General features: G+C 46.4%; 1 protein-coding gene across 3 annotated transcripts in view; it reads right to left on the bottom strand.

Annotated features, from left to right (window-relative positions):
* Nucleotides 1–17,639, bottom strand: part of hip1 (huntingtin interacting protein 1) — a 220,431-nt gene that overhangs the window by 60,805 nt on the left and 141,987 nt on the right. For all 3 annotated transcript variants that reach the window (XM_084331299.1, XM_084331298.1, XM_084331300.1), the window contains exons 8-15: nt 16,572–16,712; nt 14,676–14,733; nt 14,381–14,456; nt 12,374–12,517; nt 9,733–9,827; nt 3,688–3,760; nt 988–1,171; nt 167–255 (exon numbers count right to left, since the gene is read on the bottom strand). In XM_084331299.1, coding sequence (XP_084187425.1) covers nt 167–255; nt 988–1,171; nt 3,688–3,760; nt 9,733–9,827; nt 12,374–12,517; nt 14,381–14,456; nt 14,676–14,733; nt 16,572–16,712 — 860 coding nt within the window. The remainder of the gene's footprint in view (nt 1–166; nt 256–987; nt 1,172–3,687; nt 3,761–9,732; nt 9,828–12,373; nt 12,518–14,380; nt 14,457–14,675; nt 14,734–16,571; nt 16,713–17,639) is intronic.

The following is a 17,639-nucleotide window of genomic DNA, read 5'->3' as shown; positions in this document are numbered from 1 at the left end:
TTCAGTGTAAAAAAGCAAAGCTGGCATGTTCAGGGGTCTTCTTTATGGCAACATTGCGGGATTGCTGTTTAAAAGGGACTTAAGACATAGAAAAGGACATTAGGACTAAGAGACAGACAGTAGGACAGGAAGATAATATACATTAGTGGAAAACTATCTGTCTCACCTTTCTCAGCAGATCTGCATGACTCTGGACCAGCTCTGTGTATTTCTCCTTCAGTTTGGTGTAGCGCTGCTCATTGGCTTGGGCTTTTCCTGAGAGGAGACGCACACAGATGCGCGCACACACACACACACAGATGCTATTATCAGCCAAAATCTGGCGGAATGGACCAATCATGTGTAACGTAACTACATAGACCTAGTTCTGCTGCTGCTGCTGATTTTTTTTTGTAAGATATTTCTTTTTGCGTTTTTCCAGCTATTTTTCATGGTCAGACATGACCGACAGAGGAGGAGAGGGTGAACGGGAGAAGAGGTTGGGAAGACATGCAACAAATTATCCCCCGGGAGCGGGAGGCGAACCTGGGATGGCCGCGTAGGTGTGCGAGGCACTATGCGGTGTGCCACGAGGGCGCCCCACGGCTGCTGATTTTTGGCAACATTTTAGATGTCTTATTATATCTCGACAGTAATCGATAGTAATAAAAAAAATAAGACGTTTGACACAGATTTTTTTTTTATTGATCCGGTAAGGGGCAGGAGCTAAAACGGCATCCAATCAAACGAGCGACCGAGTCAAATGATTGGAATGAGCAAGCTGTCTATCAAACCCTCGAGTGACATGCATGCTTGTTATGTGCATAACAGTTGCACGCAATCACAAAGGCCTGCTAGCTACCTTTGGAGCTTTGAAGGCATCCTGACGGGTTCTGATTGTGTAGGGTGTTGTCGAATTCGGTTTAAGGATTCAAAAATATTTCTAAGTTCTGCCCAAAATCAATGGCCGCCTATTGCTCCTTTAAGTTCTATCAGCCCTTCCCTTACTCTCTATCTCCGTGAGGCTGCGCTGCTCCTTCTCCGTGTCCTCTTTCACCCTGCGCAGGTCGTCCAGCTCCACCTTCAGGAACTCACTCTCCCCTACGGCCTGCATTCTCAGGTGGCTCTGTTCTGCTAGCTCCGCCTCCAGCTCATTGACACGCCCCCGCAATGCCTGGCACAGACGTCCACTCTGGAGAAGGTAAGGTGGGGGCGGGGGATGGGACGGAGACACAGCGAGAGACGAATAAAGAGACAGCGGTGAAACTATGGCCATTGCATTCATAGCTGATCTTCTTGGCATCCAAATACAGAAACACACAGTAACACCACAGTAAATCAACATTAGGGAGAGAGATGGAGGGAGAGAAAGAGAGACATGCCATAGCCAGGAACCATCTGCTAGCTGCCACCGCCATCGGGATCCTTCTGCTAGCCGCTACCATAGCCAGGAGTCACCTGCTAGCCACTGCCATAGCCAGGAGTCACCTGCTAGCCACTGCCATAGCCAGGAGTCACCTGCTAGCTGCTACCATAGCCAGGAGTCACCTGCTAGCTGCTACCATAGCCAGGAGTCACCTGCTAGCCGCTACCATAGCCAGGAGTCACCTGCTAGCCACTGCCATAGCCAGGAGTCACCTGCTAGCCGCTACCATAGCCCGGAGTCACCTGCTAGCCGCTACCATAGCCAGGAGTCACCTGCTAGCCGCTACCATAGCCAGGAGTCACCTGCTAGCTGCTACCATAGCCAGGAGTCACCTGCTAGCCGCTACCATAGCCAGGAGTCACCTGCTAGCTGCTACCATTGCCAGGAGTCACCTGCTAGCCGCTACCAAAGCTAGGAGTCACCTGCTAGCTGCTACCATAGCCCAGAGTAATCTGCTAACCGCTACCATGGCCCGGAGCCGCCTGCTAACGGCCGCCATAGCCAGGAGTCACCTGCTAGCCACCGCCATACTTACCATAACATACTTACCGTGGACTGACTCCAACCATTCCCGACTTTCCAAATTAAGACCCATGGGAGTTTGCAAGGTTAAAGTTTACTTTGGATAACCTACTGCACACAGATGCCACAGAACATTTTAAGTTCAAAATACTGCTGGACCACCTAGAATTGGAGGAGGCCCTTCTTATCGCTGATCCCTATAGTAATAACTAGTCTACAGTGACACAATGGAGTTGTCTCAGAGTTGTATGGCTTAACTGTTCTTCACCTTGCAGAATGGCTTGAATATGAGGTGAGGGTGCAAGAACATCCAACACAGTTCAGTGGTGAACCAAGCAGAGAACGTCAGAGTCAAAGCCTCTCCATAAATTGGCCACCATCCTCCATGGAAGTGAGCAGAAGAAAGCCAAGCCTGAAGCCCCCACACAGGTCATTACACAGGAAAAATGTGCGAAGCTGAACACACTCACTCGACAAGCTCAACAACTGACAGGGCCACTGGCCACAGAGAGGTGCTCTTGAAGTCGAGCAGAGTGAGAATGTGAACAACTCATTCGACACATACGCATTCTATAATGATGGATCCGGGGTGAACAATACTGGTTCATGAAGCAGCTCAGAAACTAAACCTTCAAGGAAGTCCAGAAGACCGGTGCGTCAAGACCTCCAAGTCATCAACGGAGTCACTGTGTAATCTTCCATCACCCCATTTGGTCAGCCACATCGATCCTTCAACATACACAAAGCCTTCACGGCAAAGGAGCTTGGCCTTGCACCCCATACATATCCTGTAGCTGCTCTCCAGATATGGTATTGGCACCTCCTTCAATCTGTCAAGCACAACCACTGCTGCTCATCAGATCAGACAACCCACACCTCATAACTCCGACTGAGCGGACCAGCTGCTATCAGGATGCAATTGGTACGGACGCTCCAGGGCCCAACGAGGTTAGTGGTGCACAGTGTGAGTCCACAGCAGTGCCTTCTTACATCATCTGACTCTCCATCTTCCGAGCTCCCCAGTCATGTAAAGAAACCGACAGATGGACACTACCATACAGGAGTGAGAAGCTCTTCACACGGTCCACACAGGACGCAAGAAGTGTAGCAATACTGGAGGAGAGGACAATCCAGGTGGAAGTAGATGGAGTTCAGGGGTATGCCATTCTTTATCCTATGGAAGGAGAACCTCTGTCCTTTAGTGGCTCAAAATACTGCCTCATTTGAGAGGAACAGAGAAGCGCATGTCAAAGGATCCTGAGAACACAACAAGGAGATCAACAAGCTAGTAGAGGCTGGCTACATCAGGAAGGTTGCCCCAGCAGAGGGTGTGGGAAGCCACGGTGGTACATACCTCACCATTATGGTTCGCCATAACAATGAGGATTGAGTTGTCTTGAGGTTCCGGGAACACCCCATGGCTATTAGCAGTGACATCAAGGGGATGTTTAAGTTGTGTCACTTTGATATACTCAATTACAAACATACTTGTGTGGAAAAACTGGAGATTAGTGGCAGAAATGGTCAAACAGGGGCACCGCGAGAGAAAGAGTTAAACAACAGGAGAAACCTGGGAAACCCTGCTGGCAGGTATGGTCACCAGATGTAGAAATAGCTTTTTACAGCATGCATTCAGCAATATATTAATTATTTAATTCATTGAATTCATTCTTGGCTTCTGCCAGGAGACACAAGAATGATCTGTAGCATTATGGAACTGCTTCCTAAATCTTCCTCCTCACCCTCCTCCTGCTTCTTACCTCCAGTCTGAAAGACTCCAGCTCCTCCTTGAGAGCCTGGATCTCCCTGGTCAGCTGCTCAATGAGACGGTCTCTGTGGCACAGACAGACCAAACATTCAATACAAGACATAAACTGCACAAAAACATCCTTTATCAGACCTAAAACAGAGTTCATTACAGCCCAAAGGCTTGGGTCACAGTCTGCCTCCGAACAGAGTCCCAGTGATGTTGTGAGTTTGTCGTGTTCAATGGACCTATTTCACTTTTACAGCACCATATAAACATTTAGTACCAAGCACCACAGGATCCAATTCAAGGTCTTTAGAAAATAAAGGTCTGGACATTGACAATGTTAATGCATCAGTTCCACCACCACTGGTCCCGTGTCAGCCTCAGCAGATGTTTACTTCTGCATCAGTGTCTAAACCTGGGTAATATAGACACCTTGAGTAAACTTCAAAACACATAGAAGTAGTATAATTTAAGTAGCATTTAAGCCACTGAACATATTGTCGTGCGATGATGAATGAATGATGAATGAATGAATGAATGAATGAATGAATGAATGAATGAAAACTTTATTTAACAGATTGCAGAATGGGTACAATACAGTACGGCTCAATACACACAATTGCAGAACAGAGAAAGACGTTTGTCTTGTTTACATCAGGGTCCCCCATGTTCAATTCATAGTGACATTTATGATGATATATGATCATGACATTTATGGCATAGGGACATGCATGTCATACAGGTAGGTATATAGTACTGTTACATTTGTGACATATACGATATGCAAATATACAGTACTGTTACCCATAGATCCTGACAGAGTATATACATATTATGGGGAGGAGACTGTACATTAGGAGGGGGTGGGTGGGTGGGAGAGAAATATACATACGGTGGGGAGAAAATATATACATACGGTGGGGAGGAGACTGTCTATTAGGAGGGGGTGGGGGGGTTTGGACATTTACGGTGGCCAGTTTAGAATTGCAGCCTCCCGTAGGTGCTCTTTAAGAGCGGCGTTCAACATTGATGTGGCATAATTGCGAAACGTGTTTAGTCTCTTGTTTGAGCCGAATCTGGGTTTAACATGATTTGTTGAGCTCCCTCTGGTGTTGTGGTCGTGGTATTCACTGACCTTTGGGAAGTATTTTGACATGTACATGGGTACCTTAGTCGTATAGTGTATCTTGTAGACCAGGCCCATTGCAAGTTGCTGTACTCTGTCGTCTACTCTAAGCCATCCTAGGTAGTAGGGGTGGGGGGAAAAAATCGATACGTAGTAGTATCGCGATACTTTGCGTGGTGATACTGTATCGATACAGGGACGCCAAGTATCGATATTAAATATTTTATTATTATTATTATTATTATTATTATTATTTTTGTATAAGGAAGTTGCATTGTTCATTTCAATACCTGTAATAGTACAGTAGTCCACACACACGCACTCATGTGCATTCAGTTAATTTGGAATATGACTGTAATACAAACAGTTCAGTTTGTCAGGTACATGCAACAGAGATTACAGTGTTTACATCTGTCTGCTTGAGAAAATACCATGTTCTGCAATAAAAATTATTGAAGTGAGAAGTACAGACTGAACTTTATTTTATTAGATAAAACATGTTAACAAAGTTTAACTTTGGAGTGAGGTCAAGTAGTAGTCTGACCAGTTTGTTTTGTGATGTTTGTAATTTTGTTTTTAGCGCCTTTGAGGTGCTTTTGTTATGGTTTGTAACCGACCCCAATTGCACAACACAAGACAGGTATGAGAGTAAGCCAAGAACTGGGCATTTATTGAATACAACAGAAAAGCGGCACTGTCCCTTTAAGGGAGAACACAAAATACTGGAAAACAAGAACTAGGGAAAATAGGCACTGTGCCTTTAAGAGGCGAGCAGGCTAAGGGGCTAAGGCTAAAGGACAGGGCCAGGGCAAGGACAGGGCAGGAACAGGGGCAAAACGGAGAGGGGAACAGGGACAGAGGCCCGCGGAGGCGGGCTGGAGACAGGGACAGAGAAAACAGGGTTAAGGCCTAGGACAGGGCGAGGGACAGGGGCACTGGAGAGGGGAACAGGGACAGAGGCCCGCGGAGGCGGGCTGGAGACAGGGACAGAGAAAACAGGGTTAAGGCCTTGGACAGGGCGAGGGCTAGAGCTGCTTACAGGGATGGAGTAGGAACGCGCAGGCTAGACGTCTGGAGGAGAGCGCGCCGGCTCGGAGAGACGCATCCTCCCGTAGAGAATTAGAAAGCGATGCGCGTCTGGAGTGGAGCGCGTCTGCTTGGAGAACGCGCCGGTTCGGAGAGCGCGTCGGCTCGGAGAGACACATCCTCCCGTAGAGAATTAGAGAGCGATGCGCGTCTGGAGTGGAGCGCGTCTGCTGAAGGAGCGCGTCTGCTGTAGGAGCGCATCAGCGCGGAGTCTGGAGTGGTGCGCGTCTGCTTGGAGAACGCGCCGGTTGGGAGAGCGCGCCGGCTCGGAGAGACACATCCTCCCGTAGAGAATTAGAGAGCGATACGCGTCTGGAGTGGAGCGCGTCTGCTGAAGGAGCGCGTCTGCTGTAGGAGCGCATCAGCGCGGAGCCTGGAGTGGTGCGCGTCTGCTGTAGGAGCGCATCAGCGCGGAGTCTGGAGTGGTGCGTGTCTGGCGCGGGGTCTGGAGTGGTGCGCGTCTGCTTGGAGAACTCGCCGGTTCGGAGAGCGCGCCGGCTCGGAGAGACACATCCTCCCGTAGAGAATTAGAGAGCGATGCGCGTCTGGAGTGGAGCGCGTCTGCTGAAGGAGCGCGTCTGCTGTAGGAGCGCATCAGCGCGGAGTCTGGAGTGGTGCGCGTCTGCTGTAGGAGCGCATCAGCGCGGAGTCTGGAGTGGTGCGTGTCTGCTGTAGGAGCGCATCAGCGCGGAGTCTGGAGTGGTGCGCGTCTGCTGTAGGAGCGCATCAGCGCGGAGTCTGGAGTGGTGCGCGTCTGGCGCGGGGTCTGGAGTGGTGCGCGTCTGCTTGGAGAACGCGCCGGTTCGGAGAGCGCGCCGGCTCGGAGAGACACATCCTCCCGTAGAGAATTAGAGAGCGATGCGCGTCTGGAGTGGAGCGCGTCTGCTGAAGGAGTGCGTCTGCTGTAGGAGCGCATCAGCGCGGAGTCTGGAGTGGTGCGCGTCTGCTGTAGGAGCGCATCAGCGCGGAGTCTGGAGTGGTGCGCGTCTGCTGAAGGAGCGCATCAGCGCGGAGTCTGGAGTGGTGCGCGTCTGGCGCGGGGTCTGGAGTGGAACACTGGAATACCTCCCGTAGAGAATTAGAGAGCGCAGTACTGTGTCCCACTCCAGGCAAAACGGCGACAGGTGGCGAAGGCTGGCACCTCGTCTCACGCCGGAGATGAAACAGCATCCAGAATACAGAAACAGATACAGATAGGGAATCTCCCGTAGGAGCTTACAGATAGAGAACGACCCGACAAGGACTGGGGGGGAGATCCAGGTATTTAAAGCCCACTGGGGCGCTAATTAGAACACACATCAGGTGCGTGATGGTAATTGATACTTGACTAGAAGTGTGTGTTCGGCACGGACCAATCAAACACATAAATAAGGTAGTCCAAGGGTGTGGGCTGCTGAAGAGCAGACGAGAGTAAACGAACGCGAGGGTGGGGGCTGGAGAGGTGAGGAGACAGGGAATTAAAGGTCCAGGGAACAGGAATTAAAGGTCCAGGGAAGAGGCGAACCTCACAGTAACGACAACGCGAGGGTGGGGGCTAGAGAGGTGAGGAGACAGGGAATAAAAGGTCCAGGGAACAGGAATTAAAGGTCCAGGGAAGAGGCGAACCTCACAGCTTTGGTACCATGAGGTGCAAGCATAGTCGTAGTACCCTTGAATGAGTGCTCCTGCCAGAGTCTTCAGGGTATTCTTATTTACCAGAGAGGAGATCCGGTACAAGAATCTAGTTCGACTTTTTTTATTACCTTGGATGCCATTTTGTCAGGAAAGATTTGCCTCTAGGATGGAACCTAGTTATGTAATTTCATCTTTCCTTGTGACAATACTGTCACCCACTGTAACTGAGAAGCCGTCGGTCTTGCTGAGTTTGTTATTTGATCCAAAGAGAATGGACTCTGTTTTACCCAGGTGTAATGATAGTTTGTTATCAGCGAGCCATATGCAGATTCTGCCGAGTTCTGAGCTGAGGGTTTTTTCAACCTGTAACTTGTTCTTGTCAGAGACCAGCAGGGCTGAGTCATCCGCGAACAAGAACAAGTTGCAGTCACAAGCTGACAACATGTCATTTGCATAAATTAGGAATAGTAGCGGTCCTAGTATGCTTCCTTGTGGAACACCAAGAGAGGGGGGAGGGGGATAGAGTACCGTTTACCTCCACCATCTGTTCTCTCCCCTCAAGGTAGGATTGCATCCAGCTCACTGATAAACTATCAAAACCAATTGCTTTTAGCTTGTCAATCAGAATGGAGTGATTGACAGTGTCGAAGGCCTTTTGTAGGTCCAGCATGACCATGCCGCAGTATTTGCCTGCGTCCACCTCTTGTTTGATGTGGTCGTTCAAATAGAGAAGGCATGTGTCAGTGGAGTGGGATGTTCTGAAGCCAGATTGGAATTTGTAGATTCGATTTTTTCCGCTAGGTACTTTTCGACCTGTTCGTAGAAAAAAATTTTCATGACTTTCGAGAAGGAGGTAAGAATAGAAACAGGGCGGTAGTTGCCTGGGTCTAATTTGCTGCCCTTTTTGTGCAGAGGGGTCACTCTCGCAATTTTGAAGTCCTTGGGGACGTGTCCCTGTTTTATGCAGAGGTTTATTATGTGTGTGATGACTGGGGTGATGGCGGCTGCTGAGTCTCTGAGGAATTTGGAGGGGATGTTGTCATGGCCAGTGGCCTTGTTAGGTTGGAGGGCGCTCAGTTTTTTGAGTACCTCACCTGTTGTTACCATTTCCAGTTTGAAGTCGTCTTTGCGGACCCCTAGGTTTTTGTAGTATGCTACTATGTGTTCTACCCCTTACTGCCCTGAGTGGGAGGGTCGTTTGTTTACCAGTGTTGTGGCTATGTTTGTGAAGAAAATGTTTAAGTAATTGGCTACATTCAGCTTGTCTGTGATGAGCGTGTTGTCCGTCTTTATGTTTATGTTTGAGAATCTGGTTTTAAGTTTTTTACTGCAGCCTAGTTGATTATTGAGTAATTTCCAAAGTTCACATGGTTTATTTTTGTTTTCCTCAGTTTTGTCATTGATGAAATTCTTTTTTGCAGTTTTGATCATGGAGTTTACTTCATTTCTTAGTCTGTTTCTTTGCAGTTTGAGTTCAGTCACGTGGGCTTGGAGTTCACTGCTAGAGGTTTTGGTAAGCTTTGACTGACTTTTACGAAACTCAGAGCATTTTTGTCTCTGGTTTTCATAGCTGTAAATATTTCCGCGATTTCTAACCCTGGTGGTTCTTAGGGGTGCCATGTTGTTAAGTATTGTTGTGAATTTGGTTTTGAATCCAAGCCATGTTTCTTCAACCTGTGTACCACTGAGCTCATCTGACCAGTCCATGCTCTCCAGTTCTTGGCCTTGAAGACGGGTGCTGCTTTACGTAGCATATCCGTGTTCCAGTCCCCAATAAGAATCTTTTCTACACCATTCTTCAAATTAGCTTGAGTCTGACAGCTGACTTTTCACTGACTTGCCATTTGAATCAAGCTTTGAATGTACCCCCACCTCAGTCCCCTGGTGTCAAAGTGAAATAGGTAAACTGAAACCGCCAATGATTCAGTACAGAACTGAGCTCTTAAAAGGAGTACAATGGACCTATCTCAAACCCCGCCCTCTTTTCTTGATCCGCCAGAGGAAAGCAACAAGCAATTGGAGCATTAAAAAAGAGGGCAGAGTTTGAGATCTTTTATAGACCTTTCCAGTGGAATTCCATTGCTAGGGGAACAGCTTGGGTGTATTTCAGCTATTGAATTAGCAAACACTGCAACAGAAAGTAAACTTGGACCCATTTACAATGTTTATGTTGTGAAGTTAGAAAAGGTCTATATAATGATATTCTGTGATTTAGTCGTGTCTTACTTGTCATCCTTGCGCATGCCGTTCTGGCTAAAGTTGAAGGGGTCGTTGGCGGCTGAGGTACCAAACAGGTCATCAAACTTAGTCTCCACTGCAGCCTGGAGATACAAGACAAACATCAAACTTAGTCTCCACTGCAGCCTAGAGATACAAGACAAATCAACATAACATTTATTTGAGACTTATATTTCTTGTCATATTGCTTATAAGTGTTTTATAGCCAGATCATTTTAGTCAGATTCATTCATTATTTGGGTTGATTTCTTTAAACTGTGCTCCTAGTATGCAGAGGTGGCTGATACACATATATATATATATATATATACACACAGATACTTGTGTTTTCTTTTCTCACCGTGTTCGACTTGTTCTTTCCTTTAGCATTGTCTTGTTACTACTGTATTTATGCAAATGTTCGGTGTGTGTATGTGTGTATATATCTATATACTAGGCATTGGCGGTATGACGGTATTACGGTATACCAGGATATTTCGAAATCCCGCCGGTATGATTCTCAATACCGTGACGTCACAGACTGCTATTGCACTGACACGGAATTGATTGTAGTGCACAGCAAGCACCAGCAGAGGGTTACGTGGCTATAGTTCTGGGAGCTAACGTTAGTGGGCTAACTGGCTATCGTTCCGGGAGCTAACGTTAGTAGTACTAGGCTGGTGCGGGCTAACTGGCTATCGTTCTGGGAGCTAACGTTAGTAGTACTAGGCTGGTGCGGGCTAACTGGCTATCCTTCCGGGAGCTAACGTTAGTAGTACTAGGCTGGTGCAGGCTAACTGGCTATCGTTCCGGGAGCTAACGTTAGTAGTACTAGGCTGGTGCGGGCTAACTGGCTATCCTTCCGGGAGCTAACGTTAGTAGTACTAGGCTGGTGCGGGCTAACTGGCTATCGTTCTGGGAGCTAACGTTAGTAGTACTAGGCTGGTGCGGGCTAACTGGCTATCCTTCCGGGAGCTAACGTTAGTAGTACTAGACTGGTGCGGGCTAACTGGCTATCGTTCCGGGAGCTAGCGTTAGTAGTATTAGGCTGGTGCAGGCTAACTGGCTATCGTTCCGTGATTTGTTTACTTGGTAACACGGGTTGCTAAGGAATTTAGGTTCGAGGTTGAAGAAAGTGCACTTTTAGGTTGAAAGAACGGCCCTAATGTCAACGTGTTTCAATATACGCGTTATGTATGGTGATAACGAGTATATTGTTAGCTCCGCCCCCCCCCCCCCCGCTGATGAAAATGAAAGTCATACCGTCATAATGGGCAAGGTATGACGGTATGAAAAAAATTATACCGCCCAAGCCTACTATATATATATATATATATATATGGGATGCCCCGATCGATCGGCCACCGATCGTTATCGGCCGATACTCAGTATAAATATGCAATCTGTGAATTCCGATAATGAGTCATATTCGCCGATCGCGGAAACCGATCAAGCGAAGATCTCACTCGCTGTCTGTCTCAGACACACACGACCTGCAAACTGCCGCTGCTCCTCCTCCCTAGCCCGCCCACACCCGTGTAGAGTTTGTAAACACTGAGGACTGAGAGGAGGCTCCCCTGCTCGAGTCTGTAGTGCATTCGACCTGAGCTAACGTTAGCTACCTAGCTATCGTTACTGTTTAAACAAAATTACCCAGTCAACTATTCACGTTTAGTAGGCATTGTCTAACGGTATTTAGCCGGCTAGCTACTGATAGCTCCTGATATCAACAAATTATCCAGAAAGTCTAGTAGTCCATGTTCATACCTCCGTTAGCTTGCGTTAGCTGACGTTAGTTCTCTGTTCAAAACGAAATGTCCCATTGAACTAAAGTCTTAACGTCATCTAGCCGGCTAGCAGTAGCTACAGATAGCTCTTGATATCAATGTCTTATAACATTGATTTAATGCGTATTCGAGCTGAGGGCTTGCTGAATGTGAAATGACCAAAGAACCGTAACATTACCAATAGGGTCCAGCTGCAGGGCAGGAGAATCCTTTTTGGAGCTGGAGGCTACTAGAGTACACACAGACAGTGGAGCTGTTTGCAGATAGCGAGCATTTTGACTTGTTGCGTGGTGGCGATGTCTCGCAGATAATACAAGTACAAGTCTAATTATATAATATATATATTTTATTAAAAAATAAAAATAAAAAACTTTTTATATAAAATAATTTTTAATTTCTTTTTAATCAAAAACAATCGGTATCGGATCGGTATCGGCCGATATGGCTCACGACGATCGTGATCGGTATCGGTGGCAAAAAACGTGATCGGGGCATCCCTAATATATATAGGTGTGTAGGTGTGCTATCCTTACACTCCAGTTAAATTTTTGTCCAGTTGCATTAACGGGGACAGTGTTACAGCCATGTAAGCGCTTGGGAGGACAGAATTCCACCGAACAATTGCCTCAACAAACAACAAACAAACACAATGCAGAGACTTCACGGAAGGTGATAACAATCAACGAGAAGGCTGTAAACACGATAATCCTAGTGTGAAGGTCTGTTCCCACTGGATTAACCCATTGAGGACTAATAAAGTCAATACTTCACATACAAGTGAGGACAGTACAACTCCAGCCAGGACGACGACTGACTGAAGCGCAGTCAAGATAAAAAGCAATCCGGCAAACAACACTAGTTACCGGCAGCGCAGGGATGTCTGTGTCCACCAGGTCCTCCGTCTCCACCACGTGTTCCGACTCGGGGGACGAGGATTCGGCGGGGATCACCACCACGGGGCTGATGTGCTCCGACAGGGCAGACGCTCGCAGGAAGTTGGGAGGGTTCTGACAGGAAGAGAGAGAGAGCATTTATTTCCCTGTCTTTTTTCTTTTTTTCCTCTTCATTATTGATGTTAGAAACTAGTGTTCTCTTTGTTAGAGCTGGGCGTTGTGGTCAAAATATTGATTATTAAATTTAAGACCCCATGGAAACCCTGCTTATTGAGACGGTAGGAAGGCTGAGAGGGAGACAGAGCATAGGGGAGACACAGGAGAGAAGGTTCTATATTGAAACAGTAGGATGGCTGGAGAGAAGGTTCTATATTGAAACAGTAGGTAGGCTGAGAGAAGGTTCTATATTGAAACAGTAGGATGGCTGGAGAGAAGGTTCTATATTGAAACAGTAGGTAGGCTGAGAGAAGATTCTGGCTGGGTTTGATCCCAGGCCAGCAGGGTTACTTGTGGTAACAGAGACAGTGGGTCTTATAATCACTACACCATCTCTGTGCAGGAAGCCAGTGCTCTCTCATCACCACAGATAGATTTATTAGTGGCAGGTTCACCGCAAATACATTTCCCTTAATGCAACATCTGAGCGGTACTTACAACGACTTGTGGTACATGCATATGGGCCTTTTCGTGGCCTGAGTCTGTGTGTCTTCAATGAAAAAAGGTAAATAAAAGCACACCACCATCTTTATGAGGTGCTGGAATAGAGATCAGGGTATATAGAGATCAGGGTATACACAGAGGTTATATAGGAGAGATCAGGGTATATACAGAGGTTATATAGGAGAGATCAGGGTATATACAGAGGGTATATAGGAGAGATCAGGGTATATACAGAGGTTATATAGGAGAGATCAGGGTATATACAGAGGGTATATAGGAGAGATCAGGGTATATACAGAGGTTATATAGGAGAGATCAGGGTATATACAGAGGTTATATAGGAGAGATCAGGGTATATACAGAGGTTATATAGGAGAGATCAGGGTATATACAGAGGGTATATAGGAGAGATCAGGGTATATACAGAGGTTATATAGGAGAGATCAGGGTATATACAGAGGGTATATAGGAGAGATCAGGGTATATACAGAGGTTATATAGGAGAGATCAGGGTATATACAGAGGGTATATAGGAGAGATCAGGGTATATACAGAGGGTATATACAGAGGGTATATAGGAGAGATCAGGGTATATACAGAGGGTATATAGGAGAGATCAGGGTATATACAGAGGGTATATAGGAGAGATCAGGGTATAATTATTAATTTCTTTAACTTTTTTTTGTATTAAAGTTTGCTTTAATCACAGTAACGTTGGCGAGCTAGCTAAATTATACATAAATCGGTTTTCATATAAATCAATCTCCACTAAGACTTTGGCGCGGCACGGTCTACGGAGACGCAGAAAAAAGCTACCAAATCAATTCCGAGACAACTCCGAGACAATTCTGAGACTGACTAGCGTCGCGCATAACAAGTCTCAGTCTCTCTCTCTCTCCTTCAAGTAACCAAACGTTACACTATAAAAACGAACTGGATAGTTGATATATGAACTGGATAGTTCATATAAGCCATTCTCCCTTTCTGTGTGTGTGTGTGTGTGTGCACGTGTGCCCGTCCCAACTCTGGTCTTTGGAAAGTTTGATAGTATTTACTGAAAATGGCCAGATAATGTTGATATTTAAACTTAAAAAATTATTATACAGAGAGAAGCTTCAGCAAGTACAAAACGCTACTGACCGGCAAAATATTTTTTCGGATGTGCCTTTTGTTCATACGGCAACAGCGTTTTTGCGGGGAGAACCAGTAGCCCACTAAAGCAGGTCTGGGATCAGGGGAGGAACAGTGAGACTGAACCAGTAGCCCACTAAAGCAGGTCTGGGATCAGGGGAGGAACAGTGAGACTGGAGGCCTCACCTCTGGTAGCTGTGGGATCTGAATCAGCCTCTTGAAGTACTGCAGGTTACTGGAGCGATAGAACAGACTCTTCAACCTGGGGGAGGAGAGAGAGAGAGAGAGAGAGAGAGACAGACACAGACCGAGAGACAGAGAGAAACAGACAGACAGACAGACCGAGGGAAACAGACAAGATTGAAAACAAATTCAATATAACAGCTCAGTATTGAAGCCATAGTCAGTTCTGCTGTAAAACCATGATTGACTATCTTGCTTGCTGTGTGTGTGTGCGTGTGTGACTGTTGGGTGAACTCACTTCTTAAATTGCTCCTGGAAACGGTCTCTGTGGCCCTGGAGTGTGTCTGCTGGTAGACCTGGAGAAAAAAAACACACACACACACACACACACACACACACACACACACACACACACACACACACACACACACACACACACACACACACACACACACACACACACACACACACACACACACACACACACACACACACACACACACACACACACACACACACACACACACACACACACCTGTCAGTGCTAAAGAGAACAGGACAATGCTGGGAGCTTAGGTATTGTGTGTGTATAGTATTAGTGTATACACAGTATAAAAATCTGTGAGTGAGAGAGAAAGAGGGAGTGAGAGTGAGAGAGAGAGTGTGAGAGAGAGAGAGAGAGAGAGAGAGAGAGAGAGAGAGAGAGAGAGAGAGAGGAGAGAGAGAGAGAGGGGGGCATATCCCCTGTACAATGGAGCAATAATAGCAGCCTAACATGAAATATGTTGTGCATGTCACAGTCTTCATTCAGCCTGTTGTTTCACTGTTTGACCAGCAGGGGTCACCACCACTCATAAGAGTGTAGCTTGGGTGTTTGTTGGTTTGTTTGTTTGTTTGTTTGTTGCAGCTGGACCCTAAAAGTGAAGGCAACGACGGCTCAATACCGCCACCTGGTGGATGGTCGGGCGAGTTACACTCGGAACAACAGGAAGTGGGGATTTGCGTCAATTAAATTCATCCGGCCGTCAGATATTGTCGCAAGGCTCCCGACAGATACTATGTACATAATGAGTCGCTTTATAAACTTAATAATCGATATGATTTCGGCGTTTATTGCGACATACAAACCGGAAATGGACCTAGGCGATCGACGTCCTATACTTGGGATATTTCACCGCCAGTCTCTTTGACGCACGGTAAGAGGAATATAACGTTATTTTCAGCCCAATTGTTTATTAATTTCACTGCAAACCATCTGATCAAAATATCACCCATACTACATAAAGCCGTTACTGATGATCGGGGAATTATAAACGACCCCCCCCCCCTTTCCTCCGCGCATGATGAAGGATAACGTATACGATCATATACAGTTGAATTTTTTAATATAGCGTGTCTAGGGAATAAACGGCAATCGATAATCTATATATGCGTTTAGGCCTATAACTCACGTTCTAGGAATTACTGCAGAAAACGATAAAAACATACTTTTATTCTAGAAAGTATTTTTGTATGAATGAAAAAGTATAACGTTCCTACATCCTGAACGATAGATAATCGATGTTGAATGGCCCATAGTAATGTCAATTTAGCAATACAATTAAAAAGTTATAGCCCTGCAAAGAAGGTAAACATCTCCATAGGCTTACAGTGGTGGCAGACTAGCTATATTGATGTATATAACCAATGGCAGGAAATGTGGTTAAACAAACATCATTAGCAAATGAACAACAGGTTCTATGAACATTTTGAATAGACACCTTTCACAGAATGTTTAGAAAGCCCATTTGTTCTCCATGTTGGAGGAAACAACGATTGCTATGTGTTGATAATGATATATGAAAAATACACCAACAACAGTTTATAATAGTTTAGTGTCGTATTACTGGATCTTGTAAACAAGTCTCAGTGGAACAGTAACACCATGCTCCTCCACCTACTCCACCACTGCACAGAAATGAGGATGTTTCTTTTGAATGTGGTTACCAATGGTTACAGGCAGCCATGTTGGAAGAAAGAGAACTACTGTACACAAACGTTCCATTGATGTACAGACACCCGGACACTGGTACTTGTGTGCATGAGTGTGTGTGTGTGTGTGTGTGTGTGTGTGTGTGTGTGTGTGTGTGTGTGTGTGTGTGTGTGTGTGTGTGTGTGTGTGCGCGCGTTACAGATGCATTATGACAACACTCACAGGAATGCAGTTTGAACAGCAGCTTGACGGTGTAGTCATACAGGTGGCTGCTGTCCAGGATGACCTGGATCAGAGGAGCCAGGCGGCACTGACCTGCTGCCGTCACAGACACTGACCGAGACATGTCCAGAGAGCTGAAGACTGGAGGGGAGAGAGGAGAGAGAGAGAGAGAGAGAGAGAGAGAGAGAGAGAGAGAGAGAGAGAGAGAGAGAAGAGAGAGAGAGAGAGAGGGGGGAGGGGAGAGAGAGAGAGAGATAGAGAGAGAGAGGGAGGGGAGAGAGAGAGAGGAGAGGAGAGAGAGAGAGAGAGAGAGAGAGAGAGAGAGAGAGGAGAGAGAGAGAGAGAGAGAGAGAGGAGAGAGAGAGGAGAGAGAGAGGGGGGAGAGGAGCGAGAGAGAGGGAGAGAGAGAGAGAGAGAGGGGGGAGGGGAGAGAGAGAGAGAGAGAGGGGGAGAGAGAGGAAACATGTCAGATCAGTATGATTACCATACAGATACATGTATTATCAGATCAAACAAGTAACACATGAAGAGTCACACTGACATTCATCAGAGGTTATTATACACACACACACACAGCCATGCACAACCAACCACTGGGGGACCCTGATGTAAACAAGACGAAAGGAAGTTGAAACGAGGAGGAGAAAGCGAGAAAGCGAGGTGTTCGTGGTACTGGACCCTAGACTGGCTGAGAAACCACCTTGTGAAACTGACCCTGGACCGGAAGACAAACCCTGAGGGCGGGATCCACTAAGAATGGATTGCGCAGTGGTAATTGCACCCTTACTTACAATTCATTATGAATTGAAAATGGGGGACCCTGATGTAAACAAGACGAAAGTCTTTCTCTGGTCTGCATCCCCTTAACAATTGTGTGTATTGAGCCGTACTGTACTGTACCCATTCTGCAATCTGTTCATTAAAATGTTCAATCAATCAATCAATCAATCAAACCACACACACACACACACACAGCCATGAACAACCAAACACATTTGAGATATTGAGATTGAGAACCATAAAACATGCTTATTGAAAAGGCCTTGCCACCAATTTGCTATTCTTGAT

This window comes from Notolepis coatsorum (genome assembly GCF_963971535.1).
Source record: "Notolepis coatsorum genome assembly, chromosome: 1".
Classification (NCBI taxonomy): Eukaryota; Metazoa; Chordata; class Actinopteri; order Aulopiformes; family Paralepididae; genus Notolepis; species Notolepis coatsorum.
Note: the sequence above shows the minus strand (reverse complement) of the source record. Positions and strands in the feature narration are given on the sequence as shown.